This window comes from Parasteatoda tepidariorum, chromosome 5, assembly GCF_982258835.1.
Source record: "Parasteatoda tepidariorum strain Cologne lab strain chromosome 5, Ptep-v5.0, whole genome shotgun sequence".
NCBI lineage: Eukaryota > Metazoa > Arthropoda > Arachnida > Araneae > Theridiidae > Parasteatoda > Parasteatoda tepidariorum.
In genome coordinates, this window is record NC_141759.1 from 20,242,119 (window position 1) to 20,266,907 (window position 24,789).

At 28.8% G+C, this 24,789-nt stretch overlaps 1 protein-coding gene across 12 annotated transcripts in view; it reads right to left on the bottom strand.

Moving 5' to 3' along the window:
• LOC107453029 (epidermal growth factor receptor kinase substrate 8) overlaps positions 1-24,789 on the bottom strand; it is a 151,007-nt gene that overhangs the window by 48,484 nt on the left and 77,734 nt on the right. For 6 of the 12 annotated variants that reach the window (XM_087163500.1, XM_087163495.1, XM_087163499.1 and 3 more), the window contains exons 2-3: positions 6,043-6,112; positions 1,253-1,347 (exon numbers count right to left, since the gene is read on the bottom strand). In XM_087163500.1, coding sequence (XP_087019626.1) covers positions 1,253-1,347; positions 6,043-6,095 — 148 coding nt within the window. In that variant the 5' untranslated portion in view covers positions 6,096-6,112. Of the gene's footprint in view, positions 1-1,252; positions 1,348-6,042; positions 6,113-21,381; positions 21,542-24,789 lie in introns of those variants that run through there. The other 6 variants (XM_087163496.1, XM_087163498.1, XM_087163492.1 and 3 more) reach the window with 6 other exon arrangements.

Sequence of the window (24,789 nt, forward strand, 5' to 3'; positions counted from 1 at the left end):
CGAATCTGGGTTACCTCATTTGATGGAAAACACTCTATCCCCTGATCCAACACGGCCCTAACTCTATAGATGTCCAATTTCTATACACGCATTTGATTACCGAGTTATTAATGGAGATTATGAACATTATATGGTAAATGTTAAAAAAGCAGAAAACACATTTTATGTATTTTCTATCGCTTTAAATACTTTGGGAAACCTTTGGCAGCCCTGAGACAGGGTTAGGAGGGGTAATTTATGCAGAAAACCAGAATATTTTTTCAAAATTTAGTGGTTATAACCATAAAAATTATCAAAATATTTTGATTTCCTTCCGTATTTATGCTAGGGTAAAAGCATTCTTTTCAAATGTCACGTTTTTCTAAACGTTCCTAGGTCCATTAAGTGACTTATGATAGATAAAAATAATTAATTTGATTTAGTTTCCTTAAAAATCTAATATATATAATTATCTTACGTGGCTCCCAAATTTTGGCTGCATTTCTTTTCCGCCGGTGGCAACGTTTGCTTTGTTTTGTTTACGTTACTATTTCTCTTACACGGCGGATCGACCAATGATTGCCGCTAAAAATGTTACATGCTCAACAAATAGCGCTTTTAAAAACGGAAACTGAAATAACCAGAGAGCATCAGCTGCGGCAATCTCATACTATTAAACTAGGCAGAAGTGAGTAGTCTTTGTCGATAGATCTCTATTTTAGTATTTTGTCGAAAGCGCTTTTTTTCACGAATTTATATATTACGAATTTATTTGATGATTTTTGATTTTTATCACGAATTACACTATAGCACATTTCTAATAGGTTTAACGAATTACATATCATTTATTTGAATTCAAATTTATTTTAATGACTTAGTATTTACTAAAAAGATGTAATTTTTTTTTAAAAAAATGTTTTTATATGGATTTGATTGATTGTTTTGAATTCTTAGAATTTTGTGAATTTGCAATGTACCTAAGTTAGCAGCGAGCGAAGCGAGCATGGTTTGCGAAGCAAACCATATAAGATTGCGTAACAATTTTCTGGGGTTGGCGAGTGTTAGCGAGAAGGGGGCGCAGACCACTAGTTTGTAATACTTTTCTTTAAATACAAAAGTTTGAATACAGGAGTAAGCAATAATTATTTTTTGATAACACCAGAACAGATATAATTTCTTCATCAGTTTACAATTATATTACTTTTAAAATATAAATTAAGTATTCTAGTATTTGAATTTAAATATTTTATCTAGTAAACAAAACCATGATTACCTGTGTTGTATCCATTTGAATATTGAGAACCAGAATTACTTTTGACTTCGTGATGCCTTTGTGGTGCCATTCCGTGAGAAAAAGAATCAGAATCACTGCAAATAAATACAATAAGTATCAGAAAATTTGTATGATTAGAGATCTGTATACAAATGTAATTTCAGAGTACCTCTGCTTTAAAGTAATTATCAAATTATCATGAATAATTACGTCTGAATACATTTGCATGTCCGCCAACTTTTACGCATTTTGCTTAAAATTTTATTTTTTTGCTAAAAGAGATGTGAAATTTATGCTTTCTATTTATTTCTTTTATTTATAAATTGAATCTAAAATTAATTTGACCACCACTACTTATACATAAGATATCTATAAATGTACGGTAATATATCGATGGTGCGTTTTAACTCAAGCCAAATAAGAATATTACATTATTTTTTGCACATTGTTGGGATCTTGCGTATAAATTCAATTTCGACAGTGACTAAATTATTTCCACCCCAGTCACATAAGCTCATCTTGATACCATAGAATCTTTCTTTATTCCTATAAATCATTTTTTTCCATCTTTGGCAACTTTATTTCTGTTATTTTAAATCACTTTTGTTTCTTTCGCAATCACGTCTGGCTAGTCTTGAAAATTGGCTCCTAATTTGAGAGCTTGAAACATGTCGACTGTTATTTCCTATTTATATATTTCTGAAGTTAACGAAGTTTTTAATGAGGTAATATTTGTACCCGTAATAGCAGTTCTATTACAGCTCATGTAAGTCTTTAATTTTGGTGATCTTATGTGGAACAGTCGGTTTCTCTGCAAGGCAAATTGTCAGCAAATTTAAATTCCTAATAAAAGGGTAGACAACATCTGTATTTGGACCGGAACAGCCTGGTTGTTAGGGCACTGGGCCAATGTCCAAGAGGTCGTGGATTCGATCCCCGCCGGCCGAAGACTTCCCGTGTAGTAAATGGTGACTTATGCAAGTTAAATCTGTCGGGTCACAAAGTCCTCCATGTCCCCATTACAAATCTATACCTCTGGGGGTACTAATCCAGGAGTTTCCTTGTCTACTGGATAGGGTTCAAAATTACAAGGGTACGGAGTTGAACATTAGCAGTCGTAAGCCCAAAAATTGAAAAATTGGACCTGCTGTTTAACGACGGTTATATATATATATATAAAGATCCGTATTTAAGCCTATATTATTACATAAAACATCACAACATCATCATTTATCAGGTATTTTATGTACATCTGCTAATTAGTTAAAGATCGCGATGGTCAAAATCAATTAAGCCAAAATTTGCTACAATTTAATTTTTTGGGGCGATCCCAGGTTTCATTGCATCAGGAAAAACTAAAACGTGGTAGTAGTAATATTAATATAATCTTTTTTTATATTACTATGTTTGTAGTTACCAGAATAGTTTATTTTATAATAGTAAATATATATCGATCCGAAGGAGGCGGGTATGATATTTTAATTCGATAGTGGAGGCTAATATTAAGAAAACAATTACAGATTTGAAATCAGTGACGTTAATATAACCGAAATCCGTTAAAAAAATATCTTATGTAACGGTAAACAAAAAAGAAATTTTTTCCAGTATTATTTATTGATATCACGAGTCTTCTCTCTGCGTAAGACGTAGAAATGAATTATTTTAAATGCGCATTTCATATTTTTTATTTTCAGATAAGTTTTGTTGAAATATCTAATTTATTTCTGCAAAAAATACGGTGATTGAATATTTTCTTCCCGTATTACATTGTTTTGGGTGTCAGCAATCATTAATTTCTATAGCTATAGCAAATAAATAAATAAATAAATAAAAACGCCTATACTCAGTTGCGATGTATTTCATTTGCACAATATTTGAACTTAAAAAAAAAAAAAAAGAACTTTAGATAAAAATGTTTTTTTTTTTTCTTTTTCAAAAAACAGTGAGATAAAATAATGCTTTACTGACTTCCACGCTATATGTAAAATCCAGCGTAACGTTTGTATTTATTTTTCGCCAACCCTATGTGATTCACTTCAGTTGAAAAATCAGTTCGGCTCAATCTGTGTGGGGAGTGATAATATTTGATTTGAAGATAAAAGTACTTTCAGCAGTCAAAGTTTTAAACATTTCCATTTTCTTATCATAAAAAGTAAATGATAACTTCAAATAAACCATTGTTTCGAAGATGAAGTGAAGAAATCTTAATTCATCTACCTTTGATAAGATATATACAGTGGTTCAATATATGATGCTAACCTTTCTCCTCTTATGAGAAAGTAATTGCGGCTCTTAAAATTTCCTCTTTTTCTTCAAATTACAGCTTAATGAATATCATTATGTTGCCCTACACAAAATGGTACATCCATAAAATATTTAATCGTGGTAGTAAATTATAAAATTTAATAAAATTTGAATTTAATAATTTAGTACTTTAAAATGCACTACTTTAAAATGAAATAATCTCGTTAGAAAAAATTCTCATAGAGATGTACTGAAAAAATAGGAAAAATAAGAAACAATAAAAAAATAAAGAGTCCATTCGTCCTTAAATCTTTACAGGACAGAAAATTTAGCGGTCGACTTATGCATGTCCATAGTCATAGTCATATTATTTCTCAGGGCTTTTAGGGCCCCGATGGTCCTTTTTCCTTTTCATCTTGATTTGTGAATCGTGCTTTCCAAGTAAATCTGATTTCAGATTTTACAAATTACCAGTATAAATGCAACACAATATTTGTTTTGTTAATTATAATTTCACGTTATAATTGTTTGTCTTAGTTGATGAAGAGTGTAAAAGTACCAGTTTTTTGAATGGTTACTAAATTGAAATAAAAAAGTCGTAGAAAAAAAATAATTCTTTGCCTCTTTTTACTTACCTACACCTAACTAGAAATAAAAATTATCTTGCAAACATACTCAAAACTAATGATGATTAGTCATGTCAAAGCAAAAACAATTCTGTTACATTATTTATGTCCATATTTATGCGACCACTTAATGTTATTTTCTCTGATGAATAAATATCCCTGAAAATATCACTTGCTTCGTTCTCATTTCAGCAAAAGATTTTTAAAGGGGTAAAGAATTAAAGACAAAAACATACAATAGTCCCGCAGTGAACTGATCATTAAGACACGGTTCCGAGCAGATCACCGGAAGTGAGGCATCACTGGCTGTGGTCAGTCCGCTGGTGGGTGACTACTTTGATCATAATGCGAAGGGACCAAGGGTGTGCAGTATTGAACCTCGTGAAACTGTTCTGCCTGAAAATGTCAACATAGTGCGCACCTCGTCGAGCTACCGAAACGGAGGAGCCATCCTCTCTGAAAAGGAGCAAAGTTGCGATGGTGTGTCTTTGGATCATCCACAGGGATGTTTCCAGACCGTCGCCAATAGCCCATTATGGAGCTCCAGTGTAACGCTGTTAAAACTACTACTACAAAGCATACAATTATTGAATTTATTTACCTTTTGGTCTATTATCAATTATCTTAAAAGGCTCATCAAGAGAAGACATATCAACCAGAACAGCATTTCATATGAACTTTTGAATTATTTATACATTATGGTGAGGAAAATAGCTTAAAATCATTTTACGAAGCTTAAATTCATTCATTAAATTCAGAGGTTTTGCTACCATTTCATAAATTTTTTTCTGAAAACTGGGCAAGTTATTTCTTTAGTTACGACGTCGAAAAATTTATAGATATATTTTGATCGATCGAAATTGATAAAAGCAATTTATTTCCTAAACCCTTAAGGCCGTTTGCTTTTATATCTCTTTTTGCGGACAATCTTTGTTATTGCCCGCACACGTATGCACACAAGACGTAGCAAACAAAATGATACGTCAAAAATAATAGGAAATGGAAGGACAATACCACCACATAATGTTAAACTAAGTTCTTAAAATACTATATTACGCAAATACTATTCCTTCCTTAAAATATTGGTAACGGATTAAATATTTCTTTAACGTTTATAACTTTTTACTGGTAGAAGGGAATCATTTTTTTCCACTCTCTTGATATCAACTGAAATTCTCTGGATATTACAGAAGGCTGAAATCAGGACAGGACCAACTACTACGCTTATTGCAGAATATATCATAGAACGATTGTTAATCAAAGACTAAAGCTTTCATAATTTTTACAACATTTTAAAAGTCTCAAGAGCTAGAAGAAAGTGACTTTTTATAAGAACTTTTGAAACATTCTCATGCAGTGTGAATCGGAAAATAACACATCGCACACTAAGACATTTACTTAGTTAACACTACAGGAAAAAAGCATAGAACTTTGACAGCCTTGGCGAAAATAATAATCCTTATAACATTTACAGAGCTACCAAGTACTATGCTATTTTGAAAAAAATTATATAGAGTAGTAAGCAATTAAAAACTAAAACGTTCGGAATTTTTGCTATTTTCCAACATTTTTAAGGCTGCATTGCACAGAGCAGTATTTAATATCAAATTTTGAATCAGCAATATGTCGTGGTGTATATTATAACTTCCAATCAAATCTACAAAATAAAGAATCATAAATTTAGCTACCACTAGTATATATTTTCCCGAAAAGAGCAATCATGCATTAAATTAGAAATTTAGCCCTACCTTTCACTTCTTTGTCACTACTAACTATTGCTTACCGCTGTTTATCTATAAAAGACCATGAACTACATCATTTATTACTAAATGAAATGAATATTGTAACAAAAACATCATCAAACAAGTGTTTTTTCTAGGAAATAAATCTAATAAATTTGAAAAAATTACATAAACCTACCTCAAGTGATTGTCCTTATTTATCCATTTCGGACCATTCGTCACTCCTGGCATGACGTTTCTTTATTAACCTGGAGGAAAAAAAACACCAAACTAATTATTATATGAAGAAATTACGTATTAAAATTCTATACAAAACAATAAAGGCAGACCTGCCAACTTTTAATCCCTTCCATTATCATTTTTCCCAGTGGTATTAAAATGGAATTAAAACTTCAATTTTAAGCAAACAAATACGTTGTATTTGAAAAAAATTAAATTGGATACCATAATAGTAACGCATATTAATATATAAGCTTAATTTTTGTAAGAATAGTGGTGATCAAAATCATTTAAAATTAAATTTATAAAAGAAAAAATAGTATATATTTACTACCACTTTAAATATGAAAATAAAATCTCCCGCAAAATCCGGGAGAGTTGGCAGGTATGTTAAAGGTGATCAACGTTAATAGAATAAATGCTTAAAACAGTAATCAAGTCGAGATTTACGAACCTTGTCTCCTGTATAAATAAAATGCAGAACATAATGTAAATTTAAAAATTCTAATATTAATAGCTTTTTAAAATTCTTAAAAAGTGGTGCCGAGGGCAAAATTATTCAGTTTCGCGCTAAATAAGGAAAAAAGTAAATCTCTGATTTTGTTTTCAAAATAAAACTGGTGGTGAATAAAACGGGGGGTTAATAAAACGATGAACTACTTAATAATATAAACAGCAAATTTGCTACCATTTTTTTATTATTATTTCATATTTTTTGTTGAATATCTTTATCTCTAAATGAGACTTTTATGAATAAAATTGACATTGTTAAATGCTGTCATTTTTTTTGTATAGACACGTTTTTTTTTTTTTTTTTTTTTTTCAATACAGAAAAAAATTATTTTCTTTTTTCACTTCAGCAAAATATTTCTTTTTCCTTACTGAATACAATTTAACTATGCTTCTACAAAAAAAGAAAAAAATATATGGATTATTTTACGATTATCATATTTATTTCTTCCTTATTATTAAATGTACAAAATTGAAACAAGCGTTTAATCTTTATATTGGCATTATAAACCATTCTCTGTTACCATGTTTCTAGCCTGACTACCCAATTCATAAATATTACATACTTCTTAAAATATAAAGCTATTTGCTTCAAAATTACTACCATATTAAATGGCATTGTATACAACAATTATATTCATATTTATCTTAAATGGTGGTCAATATTTCGAATTGTTTAATAAAAAATTAACACATAAGAACTACCATAAATACATAATACCATTAATACATAAGAACTAAAAATAAACTCTTTAGGAAATTTAATTAAAAACAATTAGATATTAATGATGTAAACTGTAATATTTAACATTTCTACTAAGCATATTTTGTGAAGATAATTTTAAACAAAATTTTTAAAATATTATGATCAATTGTTGCAATTATATTTTTTAAACAATTCTTAAAATATTATGATATTGCTTTTGAAGATTATTACTATTACTTATTGCAATTAATTCGTATTGAATACTTAATACAACTTTTTTTTAATTATAATAGCGATTATATTAATATTATATACGAAGTTTTCCAGCATGTCTAAGTATACAACTGTCTTTCTGTAAAAAAGAAAGGTCCAATGACTCGGTCGTGCATTAGTCCACACCACACATTAACCTTTGGGGAATCCCTTTGTGTCTCACGGTATTCATGGGGTTTTTCAGATCCCCATATGCGCACATTATGGCGATTAATGCCAGAAACATGAAAGGATGCTTCGTCGGAGAACATTATGCACTGTAGAAAACCGCAATAGCCTCTGTGGATGCCGATGTGCTTGCCGCTGCCTGGTGTGAAATTGACTATCGAATTGATATTCTCCCTGTGACAAAGGGGGCACACGTGGAAGTTCATTGACAAGGGTCATGAAACTTTTTGAGTCTATCTAACCATTTATGTTATTAATTTTAATCTGTCTTTATTATTTTATGAGTTATTAAACATCAAAATGGCTCCGGGACTTTATAAACACCCTGTATATATATTTTTTCTTACCTTAATTTTATCTTTTTGTTCTTTTTGTGTTAATATGCGTTTGTCATGTGTTTTCTTTGTTTGTTAATGTAATTTTGATCCTTTTTACTCCTTGTTTATGTCCACTTAAAGCTGAACATTGTATATGGATTAATTTTTCCAATAAAGCCATATGTAACTACAAATCAATATTATTGACACATTAATCATTTGTTTTGAATTTATAAAATGAACTACATTAATATTAATGATTGTATAAATTTATAATTAGATAAAGCTATATTGAAAAACGATTGTATAAATTGATTGATTAACACCTGTTTCTTAGAACGATTGTTATTTTTAATGGACACTATTGTTAAATATAAAGAAAACTGTTTCTTTTAAATTAATGTCGTATACTATTATAATGAAATTCCTCATCATTCAAATTTCTATTTTAGTTAAGTGATTTGTATCAGAAATGATTTATTGTATTAATACAATCTTTATAAATAAAATAAAAAAAGTTGCTTAGTTGTAAATGAGGAAGGTGCAATTCCTTTTGTTAACTGTGGTTTGAAGAGTTGGGAACACCCTTTTTTTATCCCACAGAGAGTATGACGCGATGGCATTCAAGGTCATGACGCAGCTAAAAAGTAATAACAATACACATTCCAATGGGGTGGTGGTCTATTGTCTGTCGTCCCAAACAATGGGCAGAGCCAGTGTCGATATACCTTCGACTTTGGGTCAGCAGGATTTAGACCTCCAAACACAGTATTCAGCTGTTTCAATGTTAAATTATATTTCTTAGGAATGACTTGTACTATTGGAATATTAATATTGTGATAGAGCAGTGGTTTCCAACTGGCGGCCCCGAAGCTTTTTTTTGTGGCCCGCGAACTAAAATAATATTTGTCATATTTTGCGGACAATTTTCGTAAACAGACTATATGGGTTTAAAATACTATACTTTCGCTAAAAAAAACCCCTAATTTCTTCGTTTCTGTAAAATTTACCATATGATTTAACTGAAACTAAACGTATTTTAGTAAAATAATAATAACAATTAAATTAATTGAGTAGTTATCAGAATATTTTTTTTAATACTTCAGTAATAAACAAATTCAGTTACTTATATAATATTAAAAGCTTCATAAATAATATTTTATTTAAGTTTCAAAATTCAGGAAGAACTCTTTCCAAAAGCACAAAAACAAACTGTGTTGTTGTTGTTTCTAGTGCCGCACACCGAATACCAGCAAGCATACTTGATTAAACCAAGCGAATTTAAGGCAGAGGGTGCTATTCTCTTTTTTCATTTGCTCAATCTATGGCCAAAAATATGACTTCAGCCACACACACACGTCACTGTTCTTTTTTACAGGGTGGTCCCTTTCATACATTAACAGTTCGTAATTTTAACCTGAACCATTTATCTAATTGTACTTCTAAACTAATATTTTATAACTACCTTTTAGGGAAAAAATAAACTTTATTTATAATTAATTTTAAAACTATCAATTCCTATGCTGAGATTAACAATGTTTTTATATCAAAGCACTTTCTTGTTTTAAGATAAGTTAAGTGCTATTATTTGGTGCTCAGAATTGCAATGGAATTAATATTTGATATCTTTCACCACTACTCGAATGTGAAGGCGAGAATTGAGAATTTATGGAGTTATGATTTTAATTCATTCTTAGAGGAATTAGTAATTCATGGATTTAGTAATTACTTTAGAGGAATTGATAATTCTACGTTCTCATAAATTCTTTAAAAAAATATGAGCAACCAGGCAGTTTTTAAACATTTTTAACAGGCTTATAAATATTTGTTCCCTTATCATGCTTGTTTATCTTTTATATTATATTATATTATATTATATTATATTATATTATATTATATTATATTATATTATTTCTTTTTAAAGAAAAGAATTTTCTCTATCACTACATATAAATGATTGAACTAGATATATAAATGGTTAAAAAGACAGATGGTTAAGTTCTTTTAGAAAGAAAAAGCTTTGTAAATTTTTGCCTTCGTTTAAGAGTTTCTGTCTCATTTCACTGTCACCAAGCAACAATATTTTGGAAAAGGTATCGAATGTTAGAGGGTAAGCCAATATGAAAATAAAACTGCTTGTGACATAATCTTTAAATGCTCAAAAAAAAAAAAATGTTGCAATTGTCTGAGTTCATAAATAATACAAAAAATCAGAATCTGAATTGGAAATTTTGAGGCTATTCATTCTGGTGGAAAAATTTCGCCAAAAATTTTCGGAACATTAACTGCGGCTGCTTTTTAATGTTTTCCTTGGCAAAGAAGTTTCGACTAACCTTCATTCAAACTATCATGCTCGCAAAGTAAACATCCCCATCATATTTCAATATCATCCGTGAAAAGCCCACGTGATTTGAAAAAAAAATAAAGTTTATTTACAACATCGCATGTAAGCAGTGTAGTGGGGACAAGGTAGAAGAAGGAATTCCTGTTAGACAAGGAAGATGGTGATTTCCCCCCAACCACTATGACTCTCCCAAAGGTAGATTTCAAGGTTGAAAGATCAGGACGACCTTGTGATCAACCTATCAACAAGACTAAAAAAAACTAAAAATTTCTGGGTGACAAGCATTCTACTTGCTACCACCAAAGAAGATCTATTAAATACCTGTTATTGTTTTTGTTTCTACCTGTTATTTTCCGGTCCAGTTATAGATACTAGGCATTCTGTACAAGAGTCAGTAAGGTCATCTTTTACATCAACTAAATGTGTTTCTGTTCTAAACAAAAGCTTTCGAATGTTTTTGCGAAATAATATATAATGTGTTTATTGAGTAACTTTGACTTTTGTGCAGGAAGAATGGTTGACTGTGCATGTGAAAATTTAGCTACGATTCTATAATTTAAACAAAATGTCTGTTTCAAAAATTGAACTCATTTCGTTAAAAATAATACATGTAATAAAATTTTTACGCCAGTACTTATATTACATACAAACATGATTTATTTTATTATATTGCCCTGGTCATATTTTTATATTACCCTAATTAATTATTATATTAAACTTAATTATTTTTATTAATATTTTTCATTTTGTAGTCTTAATACCTGATGCTTCTATACAGATAGAAAGACCAAATCCTCATGAAATACTTAGGTATAATTCTGTAATGTAAAAGGAATTTATTTTCCATAAAATTGGACGAATTTTATTTATTCAGGGTAGACAAAAAATCTCAGACGAAGTTATTTTATCATAGAGTAGAAGCTGAGATGTCCACTGCAGCACTTCCTACAAAATTTTTATCAATTGGTAACGAATTTAAAAATAAAACTTTTCGAATAAAGTACATTTTAGTCAAATCTCATAGACCGAGATGACAACATTAAAAGTGCCTTTTACAGCAGGTTTTGTATGTTCGTTTGATATATTGCGTGTAAATAAGATTTAAAATCAAATTTACTGAACTGAAAATAACTATAAATTCAAAATAATAACATTTTTTGTGTTTTTTCAAACATTAAAACAGATATATTTCAAAATCAATTAGAGCAGTTATAAACTTATTATATAAACTTATTTCTATTCCTTGAAATTTTGAATATGTGTATATTAGTTACTTGATGTATTTTTTTAATTTTATTATTTTACCAAATGTAATTTTTTTAAATATTTATAATAAACTATGCTACAAACTAATGCATTGATTTTTTGTTCAAAATAGACCAAAAACTTTTAATATTAAAGCCTAATATTTTCAGTTTTATTAGTTCTATTCAGTTATAGATAAATTTACAAATGCAAGTTTTCTTTTTTCTTCGGAAAAAAAAAAACTAAATTTCACAAGTATAAATTACAAAAAATATTTGAAAGTTTAAGAGCATTTGTACATATTTTTTATGAGGTACAAAAATATCATACTCTTCATTTAACCTCTAATCATCTCCAGAATTTCCGGAGCTACTGAAAATACTTTTTTCTAGTGGTAGCAAAGTAATTGTTTTAATAAATTAAAGTTAAAAAAAATTTTTTTATCACAACATACAAATAATTTAAATGAAATATAAAAAATCAGCGACATAAAAAAATATTTATATTAAAAAATCCTGGATATGTTTACTTTCACTGGAAAAAGGTATTTTGCACAAATCTCAAATATGAGAAGGTGTGCTATAAACATCTCAGCCAACTACTATAGTTTTTGAAAAAATATTTTATGGAGTCGTAGACATTTAAAAACCAAAACTTTCAGAGTTTTTGATAATTTTGTCAATATTTTAAAAGGGGACACGGGACCTTTCAAATGAAAATTTATGAAAACTTGTTTTTTAATTTAATTTTACTATTATGAACATAATTTATTTATTTTTTAGCATATTTTAGGAAATAGGCCAAGTAAAAAAAATTTTGGTCAAAATTTTTTTAAAAATTTAATAAAATATGTAAATTTTAAAAAATACAAAAATTGTCCCTTGTGTCTGAAATTTCATCCAAATAATTTAAAATTTTTTCTATAGATAGATAATGATGATATAAAGACTCTCTAGCATCAGTTATTGTTTCACTTCAACAGGTTTTGAGAAAAAAAATTTTTTTAGTTCCGACGCGTTTTTTTCGAAAATTTTCATTTCCTCCTACAGTTAAAGTTGTATAAAAATTTTTATAATTAATATTTCGTGAAAACAATGCTACATTGTCTTTATAACAGTCATATGAAGCATATGAAAAATTTTCAGGCAAAATTTTCAATTATTCAGACACAAGGGACAAATTATAGATGTAAATTATGCAAAAAAAGTTAACGGAGAAAAACTACTTTTTTTGTGTAAATTATCTAAAACTCACTGTAATAGCTATAATATCATGCTTAAAATATAAAAAGAACTTCCGATGTATTCTTAATATAATAAGTGCTAAATTTTTACCAATACAAACGATTTTTACATAAAAATATTGTTCGTTATGCATCATATCAATATGTCATATGTAACCTTGAAACAAAGGAAAAAGATTATTTTTGTGTGCATAAAAATTACACTAAAAACATTATTCTCTATAATTTTAATAAAACAAATAATATATTTGATACCAGATAAATAAAAAAATTATTGACATTGACATAGGAAAAGCATATTGCAGAATTTCGATAACATGCTAGAAAATTTATATACTAATGCTATATTAATTAATTAATTTATTAATGCTATATTAATTAATTAATTTATATGCTATACTAATTAAAAAATATTTTATAGAAATATTGATTTGAACATAAAAAAAAAAATCAAAATAAGCTTGATAACTACAATGTAAACAAACAGACAGCTTATGGAACGTCAAAAGTGCCACGCCCACTTTTCAGAAAAATAGCTATAAAATCATAAAAAATCATCGTATCGAAAAAATTTGAACAACACGTGATTCAGGCTGACTATCTTTATATTTTTAACAAAAAAAATTTTTTTTGAAAATTTTATGATTTCAAGGTCCCGTGTCCCCCCCTTCACGAAGGAGCTGGAACAAAATGGATGCATATGAACTTTTAAATCATTTATATGTAGTGGCGCTCAAAATAAGTTTAAATGAATAAAAAATAATACATTAAAGCATAATAAAAACCATTACTAGAATAAAATTTTACACAGTGCATAGAAAATTGGATGTCCTGTATACTAAATTAAATTTTTTAAAAAACAATATACGTTAAAATAAAAGACATCTTAAATTTCAAAGAATATTTTATACTTACATTACAATTTTCAGATGTTGAATTTAAACTAATAAACTGAGAATATTTTAAAATTTAAAAGAATAAATTGTGATAAGTTAAAAAAATATTAGAATCACAGAATAAACCCAAAACTGCGTATCTTTTAAATCTTTCAAAATAAATATCTAAGGAGAAAGTGCGATGCTTGAATATCAATAAATCCAACTGAGAAAAAAATCAAAAGGTGTAAAGGTGCAAGTGAAATTAATTCACGCCATAAAATCTAACTTTGAAGGTCTTCCTTTTACTTTTCAAAGGAAGTTTTTAATCTAGATACATTATTACGATCAATATCTACATTATTACACGATTAGTAACTACTTTCAATAAGGAAAAGATAAGGAACACTTTCTTTTAAGAAATTATAGATTTGGATTAAATATTTTATTTAGTCATAAAATAAAGAGGAAAAAAAGATTTGATACTTTTATTAACTTTTCTTTTTAATGTCATTTTTCAAAAAAGACAGATAATTAGTTTTTATCTGGGGCATGCAAAGTCAACGACAGTCTGAGCTGTCTGCTTGACGTCCGTGAAAAAATTAGGGTAATGAACATTTCAAGACAATTGACAGCAACAAAAGACTAATGCATAGTCATTTACGATTCTAACTAAAGATGACAATCATTTAATTTATAGTTTTTTACTAGATTTTGTATTAAATAGCTCTTTTGTAAACTGGTTTACCTTCATGTTGGTCTGATCGAACTACCAATATTAAACCGTGCATTGGCTTTTAGTTGCAGAACGAGTTGCATAAGGCCACATTTTAAAGTTATGTGGTATTAGGATAAAATAGTTTAAAACAAAATCTACTGAAATATACCGAAAATTGGTACGTTACATTTAAAACGTTACATTATAATGAAAAACAGGAAATTTCGTATGAAATGGAACTTATTGGTTAAAAATTATACAAATAATAAACCAAAGTATTTTATTAGGATTTGCCAAAAAATTTGTAATCTAAACCAAAGATTTTTTGGGTTTATAATTCATAATTAAATAAGAAAAATAAGTTTCAAAGAAGCTGAAAGTTTTTTAATGCTTTATAACAAAAATAACTTAAAACGAAGCTAAAATCTTTTGACAGTTACAAAGAGTAAACGGTGTCTTTAAAAATTATTAGATAATAATGGAAAATAATTGTAATTAAAGCAAAATATATTGTGCATAAATTAAACTAATTAACTAGTAAGTACAATTATGAGCTATACAAATAATTATAAATTTCTTCATAAAATTCGTTTAGTAATATTAAAAAAAATTCATTACATGGTTTTTAAAAAACCACATACGGCAAAAGTGATTAACGTAGAATTATTTCGTTAAATTATTAATTAACTAGGTAAAAGTTTTTATTTTTTTATTAAATTAGAAATGGAATTTTTGGTATTTTTTAAAAGTAACAACCTGAAAAAATTCCGCAATCTTAAAAATTTATTGAGGAGGCAAGTGCTCTCCCTGTGCCCCCTCGACGCTACGCCTATAAAAACAGTTGCAATACATTTTTTTGGAAACGTTGCTTGCATGCAATGTGATAGGCAATACTTTCGAAGTATTTCTCAAAATATGAGAAACATCATTTTAAAAATGAAGAAAAATTATAAGAAACATGAGTGAAATAAAGTACTTTTCAAATATTATAAAATATTCATGAATATCGGAATTCACCATCGAAAATTCATCGAAACATGTAATTTTATTCGATTTGTAAATACTTACAGGGGTTGTACAAATTTGGGAAACACTTCTATACAAGTTCTGGGTAAATAATTTTTCCTTTAGCAGAAAATGTTTTGGAAGCTTTCGTTGCCATTGAGAGAAATATTTTACAAACAGCGTTAACTATTATAACATGCAAATAAGAAAAAATACTTTAATGCATAACAGTTATTCATCATTGGAATTTCTTTAATTAACAAAATCAATTATTAATAAATTTTTGAACATGAATGAATATTTTTTTAAACAATATATATTTTAGTACAAGTATAATTCCGAAAATCTAACATTTTTTTAAAGTAAATATTAGACTAAATTTTATTATTAAAAAATACCAAAATATATTTTTGCTTGCAATTAGATCATCAGAAAAAAATTACATATAGAAAAGACCCCAGTGTACCATCTGCGTCAAAAAGTTAAAGCAGAAAAACTATCCAACAACCAACCGCCGTCTTTTTATTTATTTATTTATTTTTACTTACTTATTTTTTGGTCTTGTTAATTAAACATGAAGACTTACTCTACGCTTGTTCATTTATTACCTTATACATTCAAACGTATTCATTTGCTTGCTTATTAATTCTATCACTGCAGGAATTCAAATTTCGAGGTTACCTGCTTTCTTCATAGATGTGATTTGTAACTTTCTTTTTAATGCGAAAAACTTTGTTACATTATTAAGATAGTAAACTATGCGTCGACCACATGCAGTTTTATTTAAATTTATTTAACAAAACTAATATTTCATTAAAAAATTTTTTAAATGAAAATAATAAATTAATAAGTAAAAATTATAATATAATCTAGCAGTAATTTTCCATAGCTAGTGTAAAGTAGGAGTTCAAGTCCAGCTAGTATTTCTTATTATTCTAGTACGTACCTGTATTGTATTCAAGTATTCCCTATATTCTGTATGCTAGTATTCCCTAGTAATGGTTCTGGTGGAGTTTGTTAAAACTCAAAATATAATAATTTAAAAAAATAAATTTCATTTTTATCATTTCTGTTAACACAGTCATTATTTCTATGCACCATTGAGGAAAAAGTTTTTTGAATATTTCAACGTCATAAACTTTTATTTTAATTTTTATTGGACAAATGTTTCTAATATTTTAAAATGAAAATTTATGTTTCTAGTACAATGTCCCACTAAATATTTTTATTCCAGATAAATGCATATGTAACCTTCTGAACAAGAGGTTCTTTTTTTAGTTAAAAGTAAAATGGACGCAACGATCAAGAGTTTACAAGAAGAAGAAAAAAAAAAACCCTACTGTTTGCACAATTAGCATATAACGTTAAATATATTATTAATATGCACAATTAGTATATATCGTTAAATAAAGTGATTGCGAAACATCTAAGTGTAAAAAAAAAAATTCAGATTCAGATTGGTAAATTTATGGTGAAAGAGAACTTACAGAAAAGGTAGAACATGAAATTTCGTATTAATATACAGGGGTTGGACACAATTATAAATACTTCTACAAAACTTCTATACTAACTCTAAAAGTACGTAACACTTCTACTAACTCTGTGTAAACAATTTTTCGTTTAGCAGCATGTGTTTTGGAAGATTCCTCATGGCAAAGCTGTTAGCACAATTTAAAGTTCATGCTTGATGCTTTTAGAAATAGTGTCCTTTTTTTCGTGCAAAATTTGCATCGACCAAAAATGAGCGTTAAAAGTTTCTTTTTTTCAATACCATTATAAACAAAAAAGCATTCTGAAACAGAAATTGCAATCCGATAGAATAATTTAAATTTACATCGACCAAAAATGAGCGCTAAAAGTTTCTTTCTTTTTTTCAATACTATTATAAACAAAAAAGCATTCTGAAACAGAAATTGCAATCCGGTAGAATAATTTAAATTTGCATCGACCAAAAATGAGCGCTAAAAGTTTCTTTCTTTTTTTCAATACTATTATAAACGAAAAATCATTCTGAAACAGAAATTGCAATCCGATAGAATAATTTAAATTTGCATCGACCAAAAATGAGCGCTAAAAGTTTCTTTCTGTTTTTTTTTCAATACTATTATAAACAAAAAAGCATTCTGAAACAGAAATTGCAATCCGATAAAATAATTTCAATTTTGTTGGTTTTATACTCGGAAAAATGTTATTAACTTAATTTTCCTCATTTCGGCTGGTCCGAATTTCACATGGGTGAAAATGACATCATTTCTAAACGCTTCTTGCATTATCTCTCAAGTTGTGCAAACAGTTTTGTCATGTAAAATATTGCAGAAAATTTACTGCGAAAAGAGAGATTGTTTCCTTAGAGTTAGTACAGAGATGCTAACTGCTCCGTATTTGACAAAATATTTTAAAAACGCTTGTGAACTACAGGCGAAAATTTGCATATTTATCAGAAATTCTGCCAACTTTTTTGAAGGCTCTACACTCCTTAACTGTAACAAAGTTGGGTATCACATACGCCTGAAAATTATTTCGAAGAAATTGTGAATAAAATCCCAATAAATCGTACCCTAACCTAACAATACAACCCCTTTTCAAATTTTGCCAATAATGTTCCAATCTAAAATCTTCCAACAGTTGCAAAAATTGTTAACGTTGTGTTAATACAGAACTGTTGCCATAATTTTGTTCACCGCCTGTATATTCAATATTGTATAAATAACACAAATTTTTTTACCTGATATAAAGTAATAAATATGAAAAGATGTCTTGTTTTTTTCTGAAACGACTCAAATTAATTCAAAATCAAATTTATAATCTGCTACAATTTAAAAACGTCTGATTATTCGTGTTTTGTAATGAAAATGCAAATTTCACATAATCAAGTTTAAATAATTGAGAGAAAGAAAGTTATTTAAACTCCACTTACATACATTTAAAACAGAGTTAGTTTTATATATACTAGCTAAGCATTGTAACAATATTTTTTGCATAAATGTCTGACAAACTTTATTCCAAATAAAACAACCATGAACAAGGACATTTTTATCTGAAATATAGTCAAAACGAATGGAGTTGAATATGTATTCTGTAAGTTGTATTCTCATAAAGCAATTTCCTATTATGTAAAAACGATTGCGCCATCTTCCAAGAGAGAAAAACATCACGAGTGAGGAGAATTAAATCCCGCAACTACCCTCATAGAATCGGAGAGAGGGACAGCTGGTCGTTCCAGCTGACCTGTCGAAGGTCGAGAGTAAAGTAAAAAAGAAACGACCAGTGCAATTTTCACGTGCTCTTGTTTGGAAAGACCATTTTGATATCGTAACATCGCCGGTCTCATTTTAAAAACATTTTTTTTTCGAGATCGGACGTCCGTTGGGGATTAAACCTGAAACTTAGTTTTAAGTTGCTTTAAATAGCGAGAAGATCCAAAACTTCGCATTAAATTGCCTGAAATAGCCGAAAGGTCCGACACATTTTTTTAAAAGTTGTTTGGATCAGAAAAAAAGTTCCTCATCTTTATTCTAAATTAGGTGAGATAGCAGAAAATTCCAAAACTTTGTTCCAAATTGCCTGAGACAGCAGAAAATTTCAAAACTTTGTTCCAAGTGGCCTGAGACAGCAGAAAATTCCAAAACTTTGTTCCAAGTGGCCTGAGACAGCAGAAAGTTCCGAAACTTTCTTTTAAGTTACTTAAAACGACAAAAATTTCAAAAAACTTTGTTTTACGATGCTTGAAACAGCAGAGAGCTCCGAAAGTTTGTTTTAAAATGCTTGTGTTAGTCGAAAGTTCCGGAACTTTATTTTAAGCTACTTGAAACTGCAGTAAATGCCAAAACTTTGTTTTAAATTGCTTAAAAAAGTAGAAAGTTCCGGAGCTTAGTTTTAAGCTACTTGAAACTCAGAAAAAATTCTAATATTTTGGTTTAAGTTGCTTGAAAAGGCAAAAAGTTCTGCAACTGTACCGAAAAGTATATCATATCGTGAAAACATCAGTTCAATATTATAAAATGATAAAAACATAAGGGATCAAAATTATAAAAATGTTCAAAAATAAAAAAATCAAAAAATTACAAAAAATAAATAAATAAATAAATAAATGTATAAAAATCAAATTAATTGATGCACATTGTTGGAATCTTGGCCATAAATTCACTTTTGACAATGTAAAATTAATTTTTACTTTAATTAAGTCATTTTGATGTTCTGAAATCTTGTTTTATTCATATGAAGGGTCGTTCCCTTGTAAATGACGTTAGTTCCTTTCCGTCTCTCCATATATAAGGTGTGGAAATGCATTCTTGCCCTGATTTGCCTCTTTCGGCCACTGTAGTTTTTCATGCTCTGTTTTCATTTTTCACTATCGGTTAATGTTTTTTTCAGTTCTAGTCTTGTTTCTCCCTTTTATTTTTCCTTCTTTCGTTTGCAACTTTCCGTTTTTATTCCAAATCACTTTCGTTTCTTCTCATTCACGTCTGGCAAGTTTTAAAAACGGGCGCTTGTTTTTGAGCGCTTGAAACATGCCGACTGTTATTTCCAATTTATACATTCATGAAGTGAATGAAGTTTGTAATCAAGTAATGTCTTACAGCTCCAGTTTCCTGGAAACATTTATTTAAAAAACCTAATAGTAAAACCATTTCATACTAAGCTTGTTTTCCATTAAAATAAAGAATGATTTGCTACCTAAACATATTGAAAGTTATACCGTGTATACAAGACTGATCCTTGCGTTGGAAAACAACTGATAATAAGCCTTGGTACTCACGGATATTTGCTCCTTGCGAAAATAAACAGGAGAGTAAGTGATTTTACTACCCATTTAAAATATTTTTCTGTAAACAAAGAGCCCACAGTGGGCCATCCTCCAAGATTTCGTGGCCAAATTCGTATTTCGTTAAAATTTGTTTCAAAATTTGGGGGGTTTTCATTTAGGGTTTTTTATGTGCAGATAAATTGAATTCATAGTTGAAATTTTGAAATACACTAAAAATACCCAAAAACGCAAAATGGGAGCTGAAATATGGCGAGCAAAAAAAAAAAAAAAAAAAAAAAAAAAAAAAAATTCTATAGTGCGGGTGAGTAATTAAATATAGCTTAGCTATGAAAATATAATAATTTCCGTAATTTTATATTAAAAATGAAAAGCAAATTATATTTCCAAAGTAATATTACAAAAAAACGCGGAAACAAGAAAAAAAAACATAATTTTCGTGTTTCGGTATATTTAGCCCACCTTTGCAATACGGGTAAAATGGGGCAGGTTTTTTCGAAAGAAGAAACATCAAAGAAGACAACAAAAAAAAGTTTAGCTAATTACCTCCTGGAACTTTTTGGAACTAAGTTTCGAAAGTCATTCAAACATTGTAAAATGTCAAATGATAAGATATAAACTATACGTTTGTCAATAGTATTAACTAATCCAACAAATTGAAAAATTGTACTATACTTTCAGACTAATTACTCTGATAAAAATGTAACAGTAAGGTGAAATTCCTATATATATTTCTGAAATAAAAATTTAAAAGTTACATTAAAAAAAAATTTTTTTTAAACATATTTTTCACTACATTGTACTCTCGTCGGTCCAAAAAGTAAATTATAATGTTTGGAATGATTATGAATACTTAATTTGGGCTATATTAAAACTGCCTACACATATTTTAGTTGAAAATTTAATTTTTGATTTTTGGCCTAAGATCATGGTCTTCTGGCCCACAGTGCAGCTCCCTAAATGGTTTAATTCATGATTTTTATACCTATTATGACATTTTTGTAAAGGATTCTAAAAATATATACTTATTGCAGTATTTGGGGAGCATTTTGTATGCTAAAAAGAAATAAAACGTAAAATTATTACAAAAATATTTGGTAAGAAAACCCAAATAAACAGAAGATCTTACCTTCTAAAAAGTAATGAATCACGCACTCACCCAAAAACTTCAACTTCCCAGAAACACTTTTTTTCCCAATACGATTCTCAACTGAGGATTTGCAAAAGCTTACTCTCAAAAAATTTTTCTGCAATTATGCGTATGTTCGTTTAAGACCTTGTTCGCCAACGTCTTTCACAATAGATTCGAAAAAGAAGAAAAAATTTAAAGACGCATCTTGAAAATAGTATAATGAACACCCACAGATCATTTATAAAAGCGTTGTAAAAAGGCATAATGCGAGTGTGGGTTTTGTTGATGGCGGAATAAAAACACTTTCGTTTTTTGTTACCTTCTTAAGGGTGTGCGTCACTAGTTTAAGTGACAGTTGACTCCCCTTACTACGAAACCTTTGAAAATTTATGAATAAAAAAAAAAAGAAGGCTGAAGTGAATTTTAGAAACTTTATTTTGGTGATTCATAGACTCAAAGCTTCTCATTTTCTCTGTCAGCTGTCATAACTACTCCCTAGGTATCTCCATAATGTTATTATTTATTCTTAAAGAAAGAAAAATAATGTAATTTCGTGATTTTGTAACATTAATTTCATAATATATTAGTAGATTTTACGAAATTTTTAACGAAACACTAAACTTAAGTGCAAAAAACTATATGCCAAAGAATAGTTTCAAAATTTTCTTAAATTTCACAACTTGTTTTGTTTGTAAAAATAGGAAAATTTAGCCACTTTAATGAATATGTTATTGTAAAAACAAATGCAGTAATTCAAGATTCGATTTCAACCAAGTTTATGTACTTTATCGAGTGAATTGTACAAATTATGATTCATATTTAACATGTTCACGCCGGGGTGACCCACCGGTGGGTCACGCTGGATTTTCTCATCTTGGTGGAGCACCGGAGTAAAAACTGGTAACAAATAAATTTCATTTTTTAGTTTTTTTCCGGGAATAATAAAAATTTATAACTACCAATTGTTTTTAACGGATGCAATTCTTATATTGAATTGCTTCGTCGTGATAATTTTCTTTACAGTGAATTGTTATTGTTGAAAATAGATTAACTCCTCCCGAATATTATCTAATATTGAAATAGTTCTTCTACCAGTATTTTCTCTTTTCCCGTACCAGTATTTTCACGTTTCCCGGCGTGAAAACGTTAAATTACAACCGATTTTCGTGAAATCAATTATGTAAATCATTGAATATTGTGAAAATTAGTTTGTCATCGATTGAATCGACGAGCATCATCATTTGAAAAATAAATATTTCACAAATCATGAATATGGCGTGAATCGGCTGATTATCGTGATTGAATTCTCAGTTGAGTTGGTGTGAATTATCATCAAAAAAAATATATCTATATATATATATTTCTAATCAAGTTCATGAATATGATATCGGTCAAATAACGCAGTGCACATGATGTTTCAGACTTAATTCGCGCAATATTCATAATGTAAATCATGTGAATATTGCGTGAATCAGTTGATCATTGGTAAAATCGGAGCGCATTATTAAAAAAAGGAAAAGAAAAAAATACGGCGCTAATCATGTATGTTGCAAGAATCGGTTGACCATCGGGAATGAATCGGCGTGAATCATCATTGGAAAGAGAAGCCTAAGAATCGATTTTAATCAAGATTATCAGATATCGGACAATACACATGGTGTTTCAAACTTAATTCACGCAATATTCATGATGTAAATAATTAATACAAAATAAACATTTATCATTTTCGGAGCGACAAAAGAGACAACGCATCAAAGATAACTCGCTCATATATGTTTTTATATCTCAATCCATATCTTCCATACAGTGTTCGTTAGAGATTATGAGCGGGCAAAAATGGCAAAAGCTGATAAGAAAGTTCATTACACGTTTTTTTAACAAAGAGAAAACAGAATAGATACTGTATGCAGAGGAAATTAAAAACACATTCCAAAATGTGGGCCAATTAGCACCCGAGATACCGTGGAAATGGTATAAGGAGGCCGACATCAGTTAACGCTTTCGAATTTGAAATAGAGAACGTTCTTTTTTTTATATATATATCTGTATATTCACGTCTAGAATTTAAAGATACATTGAAGATAATGAGATATGTTCTTCAAAAAAGTGGTACAGACAGTTCTCGTGTTCGATAATAAAGGTAATAAATGACACAGTATCTTTTTTTTTTCTTCTCTCTAAAAGGAAAAGTAGGGAGAAAGGGTTGGGAAACAGCGAATAAAAGCAGCGCCATTTTAATCTTCGCTTTTGATGGCCCGATTGTGAGAGTTTTCCACTTAGCTTCGGGCAAAAAAGAGCCTTAACCCCTTGGGGACGGGTGATTCATAAAAGCATTCGCACAAAATCAGAATCAAGTTGTATTTAAATAAAAAACGGTAACTCAAATGTAGTCGTTTCTAATTTTACATACTTACTTTGCTTTTACTTTAATTATTGTTAGTTTAATCATATATATAATCAATGTTAATTCAAAATATAACTAAATAGTTTTATTTTGAACAAATTAATGGTGCATTAAATAAATCAAGAAATTATAACTCCGCCTACAAATAAACTGTTAAAGAACTACTTTGGTTACCAGTTTTATCTTTTTACCCTGATTGATACGGATTTATGCTGTCACGTATTTGTGACAGTCGGCGCGAAAGGGTTAACGGTGATTTTGAATTGAGTTATTCATCTAATTCACATTTCAGATCTGCTTTTGTGTTGATTTGAACGGGGTCGTTGGGCGATTAGGAGCATTAAAGGTTTCTTTAGACATTCAAGGGAAAATTCGTGTACAAAATAGATCATACTTGATTTCGGTGCAATTTAACTGGGATTATTTTGCTATCAAGTTTGTTATTTTTACTACTTAAAACCATGTTTTGTCAGTAGCACGATAATAAAACGACTACGCAAAGTTAGATACGCTATCTTGTTAACAATGCGACGTTTAGTATAAAATAATTTGAGAGTGTTAACAGTTGAGTGGACACAGGAGAAAAAAAAAAAGCAATTTTTATTCCACCATTTTCAAATTTCAACAGAATATTGACAGCATTAATAGAAGTCTGTGAACGAAGTCTTAGTTTCATTAGTTTAAAATATTATTAGTTTAAAATTTCACTAGTTTAATTCGTTGTAAAGCTATAGCTAAAAGTATGGTCTTTTAATTGTTGGTAATTAAAAAGATCCCGGAGAACGAATTTTAATTTTTTCAATTAATTTTTCTCCCAAATGAGTTATTTATAAGGATTTTAATAAATTTAAGTGGTTATGATAACAGCATAAAAATCTAACGTAACTAGGCATTAAATTTTTATTTTGTCAGCGAAAATTTCTTCAAAAAATCCTGCTTCAATTATGCTTGTTCAATTATTAAAAAGTTAAATTAAGATATTGAGTTGATAAAATGGATTT